Here is a 19,234-nt window from a genome sequence, read left to right as displayed (position 1 = left end):
TTAACCATTGTCTTATATGGTACCCTTCATAATTAAGTTTGCCCCCTATCACCTGGTGGGCACTAGGAGTCTCTCTTTAAAAGGGGAAGGGAAGGGAAAGGAAAAAGGAAGAAAGGAAGGGAGGGAACAGGGAAGATGGGAGGGAGAAAAGAAGGGGAGGGAGGGAGAGACCCAGTCTTCTCAGGTGATAAATTTGCCTTACTTAGTTCTCAAAACACTATGAGTTAGGTACTTACAAACTCTGTTTTGGAAGAGACAAGTGAGGACAGAACCAGGACGTAAACCCAGGCCTTCTGAATCTGAGTTCTATATTCTTTAACATCATTGTGCTTCTCTGCAGATCAGGTGACTAATTCAACCAAAAGTTACTGTTTAGGACGTCTTGCCACTGTGCTTGACACTACATTTCTTTAACTGTGATGTATTATGTTTATATAAATTTTTTGATACATAAAATTTTATTAAATCAGTAGGTCAATTAAAAAAAAAAGAAAGCAACAGTCATTCAAAGGTAATACTTACATTATCGGGACCTATTAAACAGCCCACACTTTTTAAGGGACAGAATGTATCAAATTGTCCATAAAAATGTCCACTGCAGGGATTCCATATTAAATAGTGACTTTGCTCCCGAGTTAGCACATAGGCAGTTGGACCCTGAAGGAAAATAGTCATTAAAACAGTTTCCAATTAATTATGCAATTGAGGTCAAGATTAGTTTGCACACAGAATTAATTATTTTGGTTGGACCCCTAATTTCTAAAATTCATGGCTAATGATGAAAATTAGTTTGAAGTTCTAGGTTGCATTGGATTTAAGAAATAAAATCAAATGTTCATTTTTGCAAAATGCTTGCATCTGCTAGTACAGTAGACCAAACAGGGATAGTTGATTAAGTATTTAGAAGGCTGATTATGTCTGAATACGACTTCTGTTTCTAATACAGTAACTAGTGTTTGAGGTACATTTATAATTATGTAAATGCATAGAAGATGTTTTGAAAAGATACATACCAACCTGTTAGCAGTGAATACACCTGGGGTAGGGAGTTGGTTTGGGGGTTAGAGCCTGACAAAGTACTTTAATTTTTTACTCAGAATACTTGTCTATTATTGTATTATTATTATTATTATTATTTTTTACAGTGAGCATTTATTCATTTACTGCTTGTGTATGGACTTCCTTTGATGTTCACAATAGCCTTCTGGGGAAGGCAGGGCAAGATTTATTATCCTGGCTTCCTTATAAAGCTCAGAGTTGTGAATTGACTTGCTCAGAGCCACACAGCTCATGAGGAGTAGGCAGAGCTTTGAACCCAGGCTTCGTGACTTCCTAGCCTAGTGTTCTTTTCCTTGTACCAGCCTCCCTGAAAGATAACGATGGAGAGTGAATTAGTTTTTGGATATGATAATACCTGCCCAGTGGCAACTCGTGCTACCTAATTCCCAAGGATTCCTGGAAACTTGTGGCCTCCTTTGGATACACTCTTTGGATAAGCTGCTTCAATTCATGTGAATTTTCTAAACTCGTACCCCAAATTACCCTAACATTCCCAAAATTTAGGGACATTTGCAGTGGGCTGGGGGAAACATTCTAATAGTTGGTATCTCCAGTCCAATAAAAGTAACAATAATATCAAAATATAGCTGCTAACATTCTTTTCTTTGCTCCTGTGGCTGTCTGCTGCATTCCCCTTTGCCTGCTGGTTAGTCGCAGATGCCTGAGGAAGCAGTGGGCGTGATAGAAGAGATCTCTAACCTTGCCACACTTCTTCAGATCCCCTTCACTCCTTAGCATGAGTAGCGTTGGATCACTAAGGGAATCAAAATTCTGAGTACCATGGGCAGCTGGGGGCTCAAACTAAAAGGACAGAGTCAGGTGGGGCCTTTGAGTGATAAAGTGTTCAGATTTGCCAAAAAAAAGCCCCCAATCAGAAGCACTGATCAGAGCACTAGTACCACTAAAAATCATTTCATGTCTTATCACTGGTCCTCTCTCCCCACGGTGCAATCTCTGGGCCACTTTCCTTTCAACTCAAAGGATCGTTATGCAAATTAGTACTGTTCATAATCTGGAACCTAACACAAGTGTCTTAAGACAATTACACTCCTCTGTTGGAGCCAGCCTGCATGGTCTTACCTCAGGAATAGCACTGCCCATCATGAGCCAGGCCTTCTTCCCCAGAAAGAGAAAATAATTACATAGTAATACTGCATGCTCTTCTTCGTCTCCTGCCAGGAGATCCAGAAATTGCTGACGGAGATGGAAAGAAAAGAAAAATGATGTTGTTGACTGACTGCTTCATTCTGTATGGGCCATACAGGATTTTTAAAAAAAGTCACTGTTAAAACTAGTGCCTTAAAGTAGAAGACCTATTTTAAAAATCTTTTTTTCCATATTTTGGTACTATGTTCTAATTCATTGAAACAAACAAACCAATATGGTATTTTCTCTGACATTGATGACATGGATTTCTAGAATCAACACTATGGTGGGGGAGACAAATTTCAGTTTTACTTCTTGTTTTTAATTTATATATGATATATTTTTTTTTACTATTTAGACTATTTTTACAGCAGTTTTAGGTTCCCAGCATAATTGGAGGAAGAGATTTCCCATCTACCCTTGCCCCCATATGTTATCAACATCTACCCACAGAGTAGGATGATTGTTACAACTGATAGACCTAAATTGACACATCATAATCACTCAAAGTCCACAGCTTATGGGAGGGCCCACGCTTGGTGTTGTACATTCTTTGGGTTTTGACAAATGTGTAATGACATGTACGCATCATTAGAATCTCACAGAATATTTTCACGGCCCTAAAAATCATTTGTACTCTGCCTGTTCATATCTCCCCCTGCCCTGCCCCCAAATTGTTTTAAGCACATTGCATGCATTAACTCATTTCATCCTAGAATAAACTTTTGAGGGAGGTACTTCTCTTCCCATTTTAAGGATGAGGACGTAGAAACACAGAGAAGGAATACCTAGGGAGTGGGAAAGCCAATCTGGCTCGAGAGCACATGAATTATTCTGTTCTTTGCATATTTTCTTTAGATGCCTTGAGGTTGTGGAAATGTTACTTCTAATACTGTCAACATTATGTTGCCAAAATATCCTGGGAAACGAAAAATTTAGTGTACTTAAATTTCTTTGGTTTAGAGCTATCTTTCAAAGGGAATTGTAGGATATTGTTTAATATCCTACAATTATCCAAACACAGTACACATGAGATCCAGAAGCAGAATGAATACCTGTGATGATATATGTGTTTGTTTCATAGAAGATCCATTTGGATGTAACATACACAGATTGTAAATTCCATGAGGGCAGAGGCCATGTTTATTTTGCTCATAGCCTGAATTTAGTACAATGTCTGAGATGTGGTAGGTGACCAGGAAGTACATACAGAATCAGTAATGACATGGCATGCCTTAGGAAGCCCATAAATTATGGAATATATGAGTTCCATGTGTAATATAGAGTGTAATTTTGATTTTTTTTAATGAATAAAACTGGGATATTGTTAAGGTAATACTGGGAGGATAAATCAGTATTAAGACTTCTGAAATGTTTTTTATTCTTTGTGCAAATATTTTTTTCTTAATTTCTGAACTTGGTCAAATGGAACCAGAAAGAAAAAATACTTCAGAATTTAGTTCAGTCTGCTAAACAGATGACCAAGTGGATTTTTATGAGGACCAATGAACGTTGCAATTTAAAATTATACAAGCCTTTGGCCCGTGTTCATCGAAGTCAGCACAAACTAGTAAATCTGTGAGGAAGAACTACTCACATCAGACGTGCTCCACATGTCACAGATGCCAGCAAATGAAACAGTGTCAGGCAAGAAAGGAATCAATGACACATATCGAGCCACCAGTTCCTGTTTGAACAAAAAATAATCGAGCAGTTCCTGTTTAAAAAAATAACTTGCGGTAAAATAGAATGCTGGATACTCTACCTCATTCCTTGCAAGACAGGTTCATGTATCACAAACATTTATGTGTACAAAATGAAGTGAATGCTCACCAAGTGTTTACTGAGTGTTGTATTAACATTATGTCCTTTCAGCCTCTGCACACATCCTACAAAGGAAGTCACTGTTAATATCCAGCTTTCACACATGAAGACACTGGCTGCTAGGTCGCTTTGAAATGTCCTCTTTTTTTTTTTTTTCCTGCACTTCCTTACTTTCTGGTATAAGAGGACTTTCACAGTCATCTTGTATTTCTTCTAGCTCAGTTCAGAAAGCAGCCATTTCTCCAAGGAGCTTTTTAGAGAGCAATAGTATTTAGAAACCAAGATCAGGACATCATTGTAGTTACGACTCATATTCCTGCAGTTTGTAAACATCTTATTTGTGGCTTTTCATTTCCTTTGTGGTGTCTTTGATAAACCCAAGTTCTCACTGTTAATATGGCCAAATGTATCTTTTTTCTTTTCTTACAGCTTGTGTTTTTTTTCTGTTTAAGAAATACTTTGTCTCATGTCATAAAGATGACTTGTAGTAAGTCATAAAGATAAAGTTAAAAATCATAAAGATAAAAATGCCTTCATATTTAAGTCCTCAATCTGTCTGCACTTGAGTGATGTGAAGTAGGAATCTATTTTTATTTTTTCCATATGTAAAAATCAGTGATTCCAGTAAAATTTATGTAATCGTCAATCTTTTCCTTACTAATTTCCAATGCTAGCTTTGTCATCTGTCAGGTTTGAGTGGGTTATATTTGAGTGGACTTTTTATTCTTTTCCATTTTTCTCTCTGTTATCTGTGTGTCGATACCATTTTACTTTAATTACTGTGGTCTCATAATAGCCTGGATGTATGGTATGGCAAATCTTCCCACTGAGTTCTTCTTATTCCTCAGGATGTCTTGGCTATTTTGGCCCTTTGCACCACCATATAAATATTAGAATCAGCTTGTTAAGGTCCACCATAAACGATTTAAAAATCTAGTTTGACAGTTTGTTTTTTACCTGGAAAGTTTAACCCCTTTGCTTTGATTGCGATTACTAGCAAACATTTAGACTATTTCTACTACCTTATTCTGTGCTTTTTATTTTTCACACTTTTTTCTATGTTTCTTTTTTTCTCACCACTCTCTTCTTCATCCCATTTCATTATTTTATCTCCCGCCACTTTGGAAGCTATATGCACTTTCTTTTATTCTTTTAAGTGATTAATTTAGAAATTTCAACATGGGGGCACCTGGGTGGCTCAGTTGGTTGAGCCCCTAACTTTTGATTTCAGCTTGTGTCATGATCTCAGGGTCATGGGATTGAGGCCCCCGCTGGGCTCCGCACTAAGGGCAGAGTCTGCTTGTCCCTTTCTTTCCTACTCTGCCCTTACCCGCTTGTGCCCTCTCTAAAATAAGTAAATAAAATCTTTAAAAAAAAAAGAAATTTCAACATGAATATTTAACTTAAACTCTAAAAGTTAATAAATATCTTCACTTTCCTCTTGGAAAACACAAGGGAATTAAAATACTCTCATCGATCCTGTCCTGACATATATGCATTTTTTTCCAGGATTTTTGTTTTTAATCACTATTTTCCATCCTCATTGCTAGTATTATTGACATGAAGACAATGCCTGCTTAGATTTACTCACAAATTTTCCATTTTCTTTACCATTATGCGTGGTGTCTCGGATTTTCTGAGAGTTTTCTTTCTGTGAAGTATATTTTTTAGAAATTTCTTAAGTGAAAATCTTTTGGTTGTAAATTCTCCAATGTTTGTGTGAAAGATGGTTTCACTGGATATAAATGACTAGTTTGATGGCTATTTTCCTTCAGCCTTTTGAAGATATTATGCCTTCTCTGACTTTCATTTGTGCAGCTGAAAAGTCCATTGGTTGAATCATTGTTTTTTTATAGAAAATCTGTTTTCTCTCCAGCTGCTTATAAGATCATCTTTGTAGTCCCCTATGATATGCCTAGATTTTAATTCTATTTTATTTATCTTATGTAGGATATACTGGGCATCCTGCATCAGAGGATTGTTGTCTTTCATCAAGTCTTATAAATTCTCAGCTCTCTTTGAACGTTGCCCTTCTCCTTTCATACAGGGTTTGGCTGTTCTGCCTCTATCATCCATGTCTCTTAACCTTTCCTTTAAATCTTCTATTTTTTGCTATCTCTGTGCTATATTCCAAGTAATTTCTTTCATGCATATTCCAGTTCATGAAGTCTCTCTGTACTTACCTGTATGTAACTTAACTTGGTATTTAACTGTATTTTATGTCTTGGTTAAGCCAGTTGTTCATTGTCTCATTTTAACTATTCCATTTTGTATTTCTATAAGTACCATGCAATTATTTTTAACACCCACCTGTCAGTTCTGGTAGTCTACTGTTCTTCTGTTACATTTTCAATTCCCTGGATTTCTTAAACTTAGCAAACATATGTATTTTATATTCTGAATCCGATAATTCTAGTATCTGCAGTCTTTGTGGACTACTCTGCAGTGTGTTGTATGTGCTAACTCTTGCCTTCCTCATGGTGACTTATTTCTTTATTGATGATTTTTTTTTTTAAGATTTTATTTATTTGAGAGAGAGAGCACAACAGGGGAAAGCATAAGCGGGAGAGAGGGAGAAGCAGACTCCTCATGGAGCAAGGAGCCCAATGTAGGGCTTGATTCCAGGACCCTGGGATCATGACCTGAGCTGAAGGCAGCCGCTTAACTGACTGAGTCACCCAGGTGCCCTATTGATGATCTTTTATGTTTGTGTTGCTTGGAACTTTGGAACTTTTCCTGTTTGTTTGTTTTTAAGGTTGAGTTTAAAGGGTGTTCTTCTAGAAAGATTTCTTTTTCCTTCTGTCAGGGATTTAGGGGCATTAGAACAGGGAACGCTTTCAATTAAATTTTCAGCTGAAGTTTTTTTTGGGTCATCCGGGCAGTGTAAATAACAGTCTCAAGTGTGAATAAATACAACTTAGTGATTAGGAATTCCCTGGAGAAACTTTTCTCGTTTCTCTTCCATCCACAGTCAAGGCTGAGACAGGCAAGATTCCTTCTGCAAAGCTGGATATTTCCTGGTGTACCCACTGTTGACATTACCTGTCGAGAGTCCTAACTGTGTACCTGAGTCTCTAATTCAGCCCCCCTCCCTGCCCTGGCACCACACATTACCTCCTTCCCCCCCAGCTTGTGGGCATGACTTGTGTAGATGCCCAGCTCTAGGCATCAGGAATTATTGGACGACCTCAGAGCAGACACTATTTCAGACTCTCACCCTGTGGAACCTGCTTCATTGTTTCCTGTCTCTGAGCTTCCCCCCTGCCACCTTAGTTCTATGTCAGCCACGATTTTAAAAATGGTTTAAATATTTTATTCATCACTCCTAAGTGCTCTCTCCTGGGAGAAGTTTTCTGCATATTTACTATGCTAGGAAGAACAGAGGGAAGTCCCTATTGTGGTTTTTAATAAAAATTGATTAATAAAAAAAGTATCTGAAATGTGGAGCACAGGTTTTACTTTTTTGCTGTATCTATATCTGCAAATAGATATATCATCACCCTGTTCCTAAATTATTATGTTAATGGCTTATTAACAGCAACTACTCCCTAGACTACCCACTCTCTGAAGATAGTTATGGGTTACAGTAGCCACTTAAAAACAGCCTGTTTAAAATATGGCTTCTGTTCATGTGTGGTTGTGATGGGGAGGGTGCTCTGCAGCCAGAGAATGCGCATGTATATTTAATGGCTCAGTATGGATGCGTTCTGTGGTGACGGCTTACATGCTGTACATCCTCAAATCTTGGAAATAATTTTTGCTTCATTTGAAGTCAATGATGCCTATAGTATTAAGTATAATACTGAATAGTTATCTTGCTATAGTAGAAAGTGCATGAGTTCTGAAATCAGAGGCCATGGTTTGAATCCCAGAAAGTGATGGAGGACGCATAATGAAGGCATGTTTATGTAAGACATTGCCAAAGTGTAAAGCATCTTCCAAATGTTAATTTCCAGAACCCAGTCTAGAGCCAGGGACATGGTAAGTACCCCACAATCGTTAACTGAAAGAATGAACTAAGGATTTCTACCCTCTCTGGTACCTTCAGACTTTTCTAAAGAAAGTGAGCCTCAGAGTAATAAAAAAGTGTTAATCATTTCTTTCACCACTAATGATCTCAATATAGTGACTATATTAAGTCCTAGGAAATATGGTAATTAAGAGGGCGGTATATTAAAACTGTAACACATTTTTAGGAGCAGCGTGATGGGCTTGTGAAACATACTCACCACTGTTGCCTGGGGGCTGTTGGGGCAGGCATCCAGGAGCTCCTGTGGAGGGTTTAAAGGCTTGAGGTAACGGGTGACAAAAATGGTTTTTCCACTGATGTCAGTCACTGTTGTGAGGCACTGGCGGTGTGGAAACTTTAAGGCACATTCAGTTTGAAACTTCTCTGTTGCTTGAAGCAATTTCTCATCTTCCTGAGAATCAAACTTCAAAAACAAAGACTCTATGGAGTTTACATGTGATTACAGGAGGCACAGGAGAACTCGTTGAGATCCCACAGTCGACATGAACTAAAAATGTGCTTCAGGAACTATGAATAATTGACCCCTTACACTATTGCCATGCCCTGGAGTCCTAGGGCTTTATTTAATTATATTTATAATCTAAAGATTAGATGGATACATTAAATACTTAAAATATATTGAACAGGATTGAAAGTAGTCAACAGGCAAGCAGCCCTATGGAAAACTATAAACACCTATATAGAAAGTAAAGTATAATGTACTAATTCTGATTGATGAGACCAAGCAGTAGTTTTATGTGTATTTTGACATTGGTTTTAGAGGGGGGAGGGTCCCAGAAATCTAACATCTCAAAGGCAAAGCTTGAGCAACTCATGTTAAATGCGTAACAAATTGACAGATATATGTTGATATGTTAAGTTTGAAATCCATGATCAATGTAATACATAATAGTAATGGGTCTCAGGGAAAAAGGAAACAGAACTAGAAAGATCAAATGTATTATATTTATTTTAAGCAGTTCTCTGATCCAAGATGAGCTACCAATTCCCAAACTTCTGATAGTAACTCAAAGCAGATGAAACAGAACAATTTTCATTTGCCTTTAGACACATGTTGTAATTTTTTTCCCTAAAGCTATTGCTAAAAAAATAGTTTGAAAAAAGCAGATATTTAAATGTTTTTATAAGAATTTTATCGCTTAATCAATACCTAGGCATATTAAAATTTCAACTACGTGTAAAAAAAAAGAATTTTATCGCTTAGTATAAAAATATACATATTGTTGCTTACATTTCAAAGGGTTTCAAGATAAACTGAAATAAAATTTTATTAGAAAAATTAACTGTTAAGTAGAATTTAGATTCTAGGCAGTGCCTGAAAATGTGTCTATTTTGAGAAGGGAAGTGCACCCAACTATCCTTCTTATACTCTGCTTTATTTATTTATTTTTTTAGCATTTAAAATCGCTGATAAGTTTACTCTGTCTCCCCCTATAGAGTAAGATTCCTAGAATCAGGGATTTTGTTTTGCTCTTGTTTTTTATCTCCAGTACCAATACCACCTGGCACGTAGTACACATACTAAGTTTTTAACAAATATTGCTGAGTGAATGAACAAGTGCACAGAAAACATCCCCTTACTTTTTTATGACTTCAGATAGAATCTAGACTATCCCAGCTGTTCTTGACTTCTGTTTCATTGGAGCTGGACTGTGGCTCCTGTTTCTAATTTGATTGCTGTACCCTGAGGGATTGGGGTAGCAGTTGGGATTAAGTAGGATGGAGGCACTTCCGGAAGCCTCCCACATACTCTCATGGGATGTCCCTGACATCTGAAACTGAACATCATCATCATCTGCATCATCACTGTAACCACCTACCGCTCGGCATACCGCCGCCCCACGGTAGCTGCCCGACAGATGTTAGGACGGAGATATAAATAAATGGAAACGGTGAGCTCTGAAGACTTTTTTGGTATGGGTGTGTCACAGACTCCTGGGATAGAACTGTCACCCCAGAAATAACTGTAACTTTAGAAAGATGGAGAATCATGCAACAAGAGTGGTATGAAACAAAGCACCAGTGAATTCATCCCTATGTTCTTTACACTTATTCATTTACTTACTCATCCAGTTATTTGCTGAGAGTCTGAAAGGTTCCAGACACTGTGGATAAATGAGTATGAAACAGTGTCTGAAGCAACTTCTATTCTAGAGGAGAACACTAACAAGCAGTCAGGCACTTGAACTAAACACAGGGTGCTAGGGGAGCACTTAGGAGGTAGCAATAGGCTTTGTCCAGAAAGAGCAACAAAAACCTTGAATCAGTCCTGACTATTGGCCTTCCAGGTTGAAGAAACTGTTTTCTCCCACTTGGACCTGGACGTGCAGTTGTGTATTTTGACTACATACCTAGTGCTTTGTGAGAGCAGGGCCCATGTTTGAATCATCTTGTGTTCCTCTCTGCCCCGAGCATACACAAGGTAAGCATCTATTAATGGTCATTAATACTTGCTTAGGCCACCAGGATGCCATTCCATGGAGCGAAACAGTGATTTATGGAGGAGTATGCCATCTTGGAAATCTAAGAAGTGCCAAGCGAAAGCTAAATACTAGAAGAATTTGGGTTGTTTATTACAAAACAAATTAAGGGCTAACTGACAAATTTGCAGTTTGATTCAACACAAAATGTGGAAGATTCTTAACTGATTTTTTTTTTTTTTTTTAACCTCTAGGTTAGTGTCAGTATTTACAGAAAATCGAATGGGTTTAAAAGCTCTCTTTGGACACACTGTGACAGCTCTGCTAATCAGAAATCATTGTCACAGCTGCACTGTGTCTCTAAGAAGCAGCTCATGGATTTTATAGGCTTGGAAACAGTGGAGATGGTGCCCAGCATGCAGGCTACATTCACACCTATGACTTCCTACATTCACAGCTAACTAAGAATCTCTCTGACAAAATGAAATGGGCCGAAAGACAGAGCTGGACATTCTTCATGGAACTTCCAACGTCTGTACCTCATCACCAAGGGATCGCATATACACCAGGACCCATCAGCTTCCATGAAGGGGCAGGGGATGGAGAGCAGCTAAGTAAAAGCCTAATAACTACCAATGGATGTAAAACAAAATACCTGGTATACCTTTTTAAGCATGTCACTCATCTATTAGAGGCAAGAAAGAAAAAAGAAATGAGAGGAAGACTTTATTAACAGAAATAATCTATTTTTAAAAACTTAACTTTTCTCAAGACAACGTAAAGCAGTTACAGAAGAGTTTCAGGAGTCGCTACTGATTCTTATGAAAATTCCATGAGTAAATCCCTTAAAAAGTCAGGGAATGGTTCCCCATGGGATGATGGTGGAGGGAAAACTCTAATCTGCTAATTCTGGAAGTTGCTGGTAAGTAGAAAACCGATTCCAGGTTGTGGGCTCTGTGCTCTTAGGGTGAGATCTTGTCTCTCCCGAATCATCTGCAGGGGACTCATCCAGCAGTGTTTTCTGCCACTGTGTTTAGGACATCAGGGTGCTTCCTCATCAAATAGCAGCAAAGAACCTGGCCTCCAAAGGGGTTTCTTAAGCCTCCTTTCAAGAGGCCTAAGAGAAATGCTCCGCACAGCCACAGCAGGGCAGTGACCTGCCACTGAAGCAGCAGTGGACAGCCCTGTTACCTGGCTGTAGGCAGGGCAGGTTGTGGGACCTGGGGGCTGGGCTTCAGAGCCCAGGGGGGAGGGGCAGTGCCAGGTGCTAAGAGGCGGCTCTGGGCTCTGGGTTTCGCAGACTGCTTTCACATGCTTTGGAAGCTCACCTCCAGATGGAGTGCTTTTCCTTCGTGAAGAAGACATAAACATAGTAAAACCATCTTTTGTCTGGGAGCATTTTTCTGTATCAACAGGCTTGTTGGCTTTCTCTTGAGTTTATACATGAAGGAAGAACATTCAGAATACATGTTTCACTTCCTAGAAATATTTTGAAGCGCATGTATTCTGCCATGTTTTCTAGAGAACAGATTTGTCACAGCGTTTGTGACAAAGGCTGGCATGTGAGATTACTTTGAATTTCAGTAGATTTATTTTTTCCAATAATCCTTTCAAAGGGGAATAGGGAATAGGGATTTTTCTCTTGTGAACCAAACTGTAATACTGAAACAGAAACAGAGGAATGTGCTCATTGTTTTTTTCCATCTCCATCTGAGTCGTAATTACAAAGCTAAGATGGATAAACTACAGAGTCAGCAGGAGAATCCACGTCTCATGTAGTAGGTGACAAGCTGGGTTTACACATGAATGTAAGCTCCGTGGGATTTTTCTCTGCTTTTCTAGGCTGCTGTATCCCCAGTACCTGAGAAATGCCTGTCACATAGAAGATGCTCAGTAAATATTTATTGAATATATAAGGTTTCGAGTCAGACAGACTTGTTAGCTCTGCATTTACTGTCTGGGGGAACTGGAAGGTTGAGCCTCATTTTCCCCCTGTCTCAGTTGCAGACCCACTGTACAATATAGCTGTGAGTATTAAGAGAGAACAGGTGTCAAATGTCTGACGTGGTGCTGAGGACCGAGTAAGAACTCAGTATGTGGTGGTGGCTGTGACTGTATTAGTTTATAGTATGAAGAGGTCATGATCAATACTTTCCCCCCAAACCAGTGACGGCGGTGCACGTCAAGACTGCATAAGCATGTTACATTAAGGAAGTGTCTCCTGGCTATAAGGGTTGGGAAACAGTTGCTAACAAACCTACGTTCTGGAAACTCTTTGTTGTAGAGCTGTTCAGAATTGGAGCACTTGTGCAGATACTTGTTTCTGTCTGAAGGCACTGAAATGAGGTGACCCCTGGAGGTCTAGCCTTACGATCCTATAAATTGATTCAATGCACAGCCCAACCAGGGATGTGAGGTCACACGTGGAGATGTGTTTCAGCATGCTTGCCAGTAAACATCAAGATAAAAGCGCAGTCTGCTTTTTTTCTTCCATTAAGAAAATTCTTCTAAACCTGGCGCATGTTTATGTTTGTCTTGCTTGGCCTGAAAGTTTAAGTTGTGGATCAACCTAAGTATCGGCTCAATGGAAGTACCCCAATCGGCAATCTCCCCTTCCTTCTGTCCAGACTCTAAGAGTGCTGAGTGGACAGTGTCAGGAGCCCTCGGCCTGTGCCATGTGGTCTGCGTTTATAAAAGCACAGCCCAGCAAGCATAGTCGTGTCTCATCAGCATCAGACATGCGATGCTCAAGTGGGGGCAGGGTTACCTTTTCTCGAACAGACTCCCCGGGAACCAGCTGAGGCTCGATGGTAATGAACAGGGTGATGTAGGAGCCTTCACTCAGGCTTCGCACCGAGTCAAAACTCCGTTCGATAATCAGGCTTCGCTCCTTACTGTAGCCCAGAAGAACAGGGGGAATGTCTATTTTAAACGTCCCGTCAATCTGTGAAGAACATATGACTTGGTGAACATCCTGGTGGTTTTCCAGTGAAAGGTCAAAGGCAAGTGTCAGCCCCTCACTATCTGATGAATCCAATAAAGACTGCTCGGACTGACATTCAGGGCTCCCCCCTCTTTCTGGGCGTGTCTCCCTGAGCTCTCACGGGAAGGGCTCTCTACTTCCCTGCCTCTGTGAAGTTCTGCAGAGCGTCTGCCTGCTCTGCAGGTTGACCGTGACAGCAGGTCACCTGGGTTCAAATCCTGGATTACACTCCAGGTGCCTCAGCTCGTGCATTTATAAAGAGACAATAGTAGGACCTACTTGTAGGGTAGTTCTGGGTGCTGGATGAATAGATGGCAGACACCCAGAAAAATGCCTGGCGTATGCTCAGCACTCAGTATGGATGGGCCAGCAGCCTTTCCCCCTTTTCTGGAATGCTCCAGAGTTTCATCCCCCCTTGCGGAGTATCAATCATTATTTCCAGGTTTGGGTTGGATGTCATCTCTTTCGTGAATTATTTTGTTATCTCCAGCAGCATCACACAGTGTGTATCTCCTGCTTGTTACCGTGACCCATTCTGCCCCACTTTGCAGTCATGTGCCTGTTTATCACTTTGCTCTGGAGACCTGATTTCTCTCTGTGAATAGATCTATATGTGACCCCCATTTCTACCACCCTTCTCCAATGTAGAGCAGCGTTTTGTTTACACAGCAGGTGCTCAATACCTGCAGGTCTAATGCACTACAAGCCATTTAAATAAAATGACCTGACTTCTGCAGAGGCTCCAAAAGACAGGACTTTCTACTCTTGTGTAGTCAACACAACAATAAGTTTATTAAAGACTGTCTGGTGCCACACAACTTTTCAGGGCCAGAATTTGAAATTCACATGCTTACAGAGAATCTGATTTTCATTTCAGTCTTTAGTGGCATTTATGTCTCAGGAGAAATACAGAAAGAAGTTAAACTTTCAGTGACTGCGCCTTCTAGGGAGGAATTAAGTGAGCTGTTGCTTATTTTCCTCCTTATATCAGTGCTTTGCCCCAGAGCCTGCACTGGGGGGCAGGTAAGGGGTACAGGGAAAAGGATACAGAAACAGGGCGCCTGGGTGGCTCAGTCATTAAGCGTCTGCCTTCAGCTCAGGTCATGATCCCAGGGTCCTGGGATCGAGTCCCGCATCCGGCTCCCTGCTCAGTGGGGAGTCTGCTTCTCCCTCTACCCCTCCCTCCTGCTTGTGCTCTTTCTCTCTCTCACAAATAAATAAATAAAATCTTAAAAAAAAAAAGTATCCAGAAACAACGCCGTGAAACGTGCAGCTGAAACAACCAGGTGCATCTGATGGGGCAACTAGGCCGATGACCCAGAAAGGAGTGGGTATTTTCTCCAGATAGCTGGAGCATCAGGATTTAAGACAGGGTTTCTCAGCCTGGGCACAGCTGATCTTTGGGGCCTAAGGATTGTCTGTGGTGGGGGCTGTCCTGTGCACCGTGGGGTGTCTGCAGCATCCCTGGCCTCCACCCACAAGATACCACTAGTTCCTGCTCTAGTTGTGACAACCAGCAGCATCTCCAGATCCTGCCCAATGTCCGCTGCGGGTGCATGGAAGAGCACGAGTTTTGGAGTCAGACAAAACTTTTAAATGACAAATGTAATAAAATCATTCTCAAAAGTAATATTGAAATGTATAAACCCCAATGTTGAATAGTTCTCTCCGTTTACCAATCTCACTCCCCAGGAATACGCAATGTGAGCATTGTGGGAAGTGGGTAAAAGCTGAATCCCGCTCTGCTGTAAGCTTTGGGATTTGAGTAGTGACTTCACATCTCTAGGCTTCTGTTTCTTCGTCTGTAAAATGGGGACAATAAAGCCGACTGGGTTGTTGTGAGGTTTAACTGAGGTGGTGTACAAACTAGCTAGTAATGGCATGTAATATAGTTACTCCTACTGTTATTTGTGGGTCAGGATTCGACTTGTTATGTGTAGCTTCAAACCAGGACCTACAAATAAGGAAGCACACAGATTATGGTACGGTTCAAGGAAGAAATTTATAATACAGCTATGGCAAAGAGATTACATTCCCTGTTTCTAGAGGCACTCAAGCAGAGTATGGACATTACCACAATAAAGGAGATTAATTTATCAAGAAGGGATTGGGAGTAATTACCTCTGAGTACCCTTCCAAATGTGAAATTCTGCAATGCCAAACAACATGGCAGTTTCGTTTACAAACTCGTGTGCTCTTAAACAAAAAAATTTTTTCATTTAAGATCGATTCAAAGAGGGAAATGTAAATTTTTGGCCAGCACATCACGGAAGCTTCACCTGTAGACTGTCCCTTTGTCTAGGGAGAGAATTGCATCTTGGCTCTGCAATTCCAATTATCCTTGAGCTTCCAACCCATCCAAGCCTGGGTCTTGCTGTAGACTGTGGCCCGGGAGACACCTGGTCTGGGTGGTCATCACGTGTGGGATTAAACTGCTCTCTCTGTGGCTGTGGGAGATTAGCTACAGGTTTGTGGCTCAAAGCCTCCCGTTGCCATGGATTTAATACCAGGATATTAAAGCCATTGCAGAATCTTTCACTGTCCCAGATTAGAGCTACTAAGTCATTCAAGAGTTGTTAACCTAATGGGTCTCCTTAAGCAAAACCACTATACTCTGAAGAAGGGTGTCTTAGTCGAACGGGTCTCTGCTAACCGTTTTCTGTGTCGGAAATGGGGAGCACTCGAGAAGCACTAATAGAATGCACGTGATTACATGGGCCATCACTGTGCTGACTATTCCCTTCAAGTTACTTTCAGGCATCCATCCACTCCACTTTGGTCGTTTTGACACGTTTCTGCTCCATCCCACCATCTGCTTCACTTCTACTTAAATGTTAGAAAAATTCTCAGACTGGAACCGTCCTCCATTAACTCCTGACTCTAAGGCAGATGGATGTTTTACAAGCCACGCAAATATGACCCAAGATCAACGGCTTTTTATCTTGCCGACGGCGGCTCCCGCATAGGTTCTCTCAGTGGGGAGGGTACAGGAGCAGTGGACGCAGCTGTTCCCGAGCCCCATGGAATTTGGATGTCGGATGCTTACCTTGGCTTGGAAGTAAATGGTGCTAAATGGGATTTTCACGCTTCCCAACCAGTGTCTCTCAATATGGGTGTGGATTCCCCTTCCTCTTTCACGGTCATCCTGCAGCGGGTGGGAAGCGGTAACTGTTGAGCAACGCAACGTCGGCCACTCATGTAATTAACCGGCCCCAGGAAAATGGCTGGGCTGTAGCCGGAAGCCCGTGGGGTAGGTTAGACAGACCTATGGCCCATTCTGGCTCAGACACTTCATTGTTTTGTGGCCCTAGGAAGGTCACTCAATCCCTCTGCACCTCAGTTTCCCCTTCACTAAACTGGAGATTTTACAGTCTCCTTCACAGGGTTGTTCTAGAATTAAGACCACGTAGGTAACCCACCCAGTGCAGTTACTGAAAATCAAAAAGCAAGTTCTGTTCCTCCCTTCTCCCTTTCCTGCTCACACATGTCAGGTCTGAAACATGTCAACCAGCACAAAGACAGAATGTGTTAGGGACTTACAGTAGGTAGAGGACGTGAACATGGGTACAGATGCCTTTCTCCAAACTGTGAGCTTACCTCTAGGACGTCGTTCAGCACTTCATCAAAAATGTTAATGAACACATCATCTCTCACTGACTGCAAACCGGTGGTGCTGTAATCCCCATTGGGGGCCCTGCACATGGGCACATGTGACCAGGGACCATGACAATGGGCAAGATAGAAACAATGAGCACTCAAATACCCAAATCTGAAAAGTACTCAAATAGGAGCATAGACATGAGGATTAAAAGCGGTGCTTTCATTTCAAATATTTACCTTTGTACTGAGACGCTTTAACATAATACCTATACTCAGGTGGAAGGGGCCCTAGACTGGAGGCTCCGTACAGAGAGAAGCCCCCTGTCTGCTGGCTTGTCCTGCCGAGTCTCCTGTCAACCCCTCAACCTGCGTGGTGAGCTTTGCGAGAAGCCAGCTGGCCACGGCTGAGCTGGCTCGTGGACAGGCTACACTCAAGGGCTCTGGCTGACACTGGTGCGGTCAGTATGCAGGTTTCCTAAGCAACTGGGCTCTAGAAGATGTGCCTCCAGCAGACCACGCCCCAGTCTTAAACCTCCTGGTGTTATAAGGCTGCTGGAATGGTCCCTGCTTCCCACTCACTTTCCCATAGCTAACTAAGCAGCGCAGGGATGAGGTTCATCTCCTGTAATATCACCTGTTCTGAGTCCAGCCCATACTGGGCTGTTGCATGTATTTTGTTGAGCATCTGCCTTTATGTTTTCTCATTCTTTATGCTCGTTGTGTGCATAATAGTGGTATGTGTCCCTCTCTACTGACTGAACCAGCTCTAATCCTTGCTCCATCTCTACGATACTATGTGGCCTTATGCCAGTCACCTTCCATCTTTGGGTTTTCATTTCTTTTCTATAAAAGTAGAGTGGCACACTAGGTAATTTCTAAGGTTGCTTCAAGATCTGAAATAAGGACTCTTTTAAATACCTAAAATCACTTAAAGTTTTAAATGCCTATGTAGTATTTCTGGTGAGGAAGAAAGCATAATTATGGAAAGCAGGGAGTTACAGACTGGGGAGTTTACTTGAAGCTTCCAGAATCAGGGAGATGAGGAACGATGGAAAGCTGTGTAGGGACTGTGGGGTCCAGGGAATGGGAATCTTGGGGCTGCAGGATGCCAGAGCCTGGAGAGGCATGGGGGTGTCTCAGCAGTGAACCCGAGTTTCAAAAGTTGGACATTTTCCCATTTTACTCTCGACTGGAGTTAGTTGTGAGACCAGAGGAGCAGTGTGGGACTCGGGGTCAGACTCCTGGATCTTGTCCTGGCTCACAAGCTACAGAAACTTTCACCCCCGAGGTTCCATTTTATTCACATTTCTTCAAAATATCCTACTTCCCTAAAGAGGAAAATACGCTCACCTAAAAGGAAGTTCCAGTTCTTCATTCCAGCTGGGGTTCGGTCCTTCAGCTGTAGTTGTGTGGCAAATCGTTCGTTGAAAAGAAACTTCTACAAAAGGACGTACTAAAACCTTAAAGAGGAGAGCAAGGTGTTAAAGTCCGTAACCGCTCGTTGAGTTATTTTGTTCTTGGCAGAGGTAGAATACGTTGACTAAGTAGTGTGTTTCCAAAGCAAATAAAGCATTAAAGAGACGATATAGTTTCTGGGCAGTTCTGAAGGGGCAAGGATCTAAGCTGACACGCAGCATCCAGGTACTTCACCTGGCCGAGGGGGTAGTCCGCGCTGTGGGTGGGGCTGTGTGTGGTCGGGGAGGCAGCATGCTTCTCACTGAAAGTCCGTGACGGTCTTGATGGCTGCTGGAATTTGCTAGGAGGGAGAAATGCAGGACAGAAATTAGATACTCAGCAAGATGACTTCTCCAAAGAGGTATGGCTCTGGTGACAGTCTGTTGACACTTCAGAAAGCTTTTAGTATGTTCGGGTCATCTCCATTTCCTAGTGAGTAATAGAGCCACCCCAGCTCCCACCCCTCGCCCTGCATGTCTGGCTGGAACAGACAAAAGGGTCTTCTCCCCACTTCTCCTCTCCATGGGGTGCCTGAGTGAGGAATCTGTCTTTCCCCCGACAAATGAGAGCCTCAGTCCCTCTCAGGTGGCAGAATCCTGAGCTCCCTGGCCAGTCTGCCCTGTCTCCACCCAGGTCCCCTCCCACTGCATTCATTCTCTGTGACCTTGCATTCTACAACAACTGTGAGCTACATATCCCATGTAAGACCCCTCTCTC

At 41.6% G+C, this 19,234-nt stretch overlaps 1 protein-coding gene across 1 annotated transcript in view; it reads right to left on the bottom strand.

Annotated features, from left to right (window-relative positions):
- Positions 1-19,234, bottom strand: part of CC2D2A (coiled-coil and C2 domain containing 2A) — a 130,425-nt gene that overhangs the window by 15,331 nt on the left and 95,860 nt on the right. The window contains exons 25-33 of the mRNA XM_025887332.2: positions 18,713-18,818; positions 18,413-18,522; positions 17,060-17,156; positions 16,509-16,607; positions 13,247-13,423; positions 8,259-8,462; positions 3,803-3,892; positions 2,140-2,253; positions 523-657 (exon numbers count right to left, since the gene is read on the bottom strand). Coding sequence (XP_025743117.1) covers positions 523-657; positions 2,140-2,253; positions 3,803-3,892; positions 8,259-8,462; positions 13,247-13,423; positions 16,509-16,607; positions 17,060-17,156; positions 18,413-18,522; positions 18,713-18,818 — 1,132 coding nt within the window. The remainder of the gene's footprint in view (positions 1-522; positions 658-2,139; positions 2,254-3,802; positions 3,893-8,258; positions 8,463-13,246; positions 13,424-16,508; positions 16,608-17,059; positions 17,157-18,412; positions 18,523-18,712; positions 18,819-19,234) is intronic.

Source organism: Callorhinus ursinus, unplaced genomic scaffold (genome assembly GCF_003265705.2).
Source record: "Callorhinus ursinus isolate GAN/ISIS: 27379988/994484 unplaced genomic scaffold, GSC_fseal_2.0 scaffold4, whole genome shotgun sequence".
Taxonomy (NCBI): Eukaryota; Metazoa; Chordata; class Mammalia; order Carnivora; family Otariidae; genus Callorhinus; species Callorhinus ursinus.
This window is presented reverse-complemented; position numbering and strand designations above follow the sequence as displayed.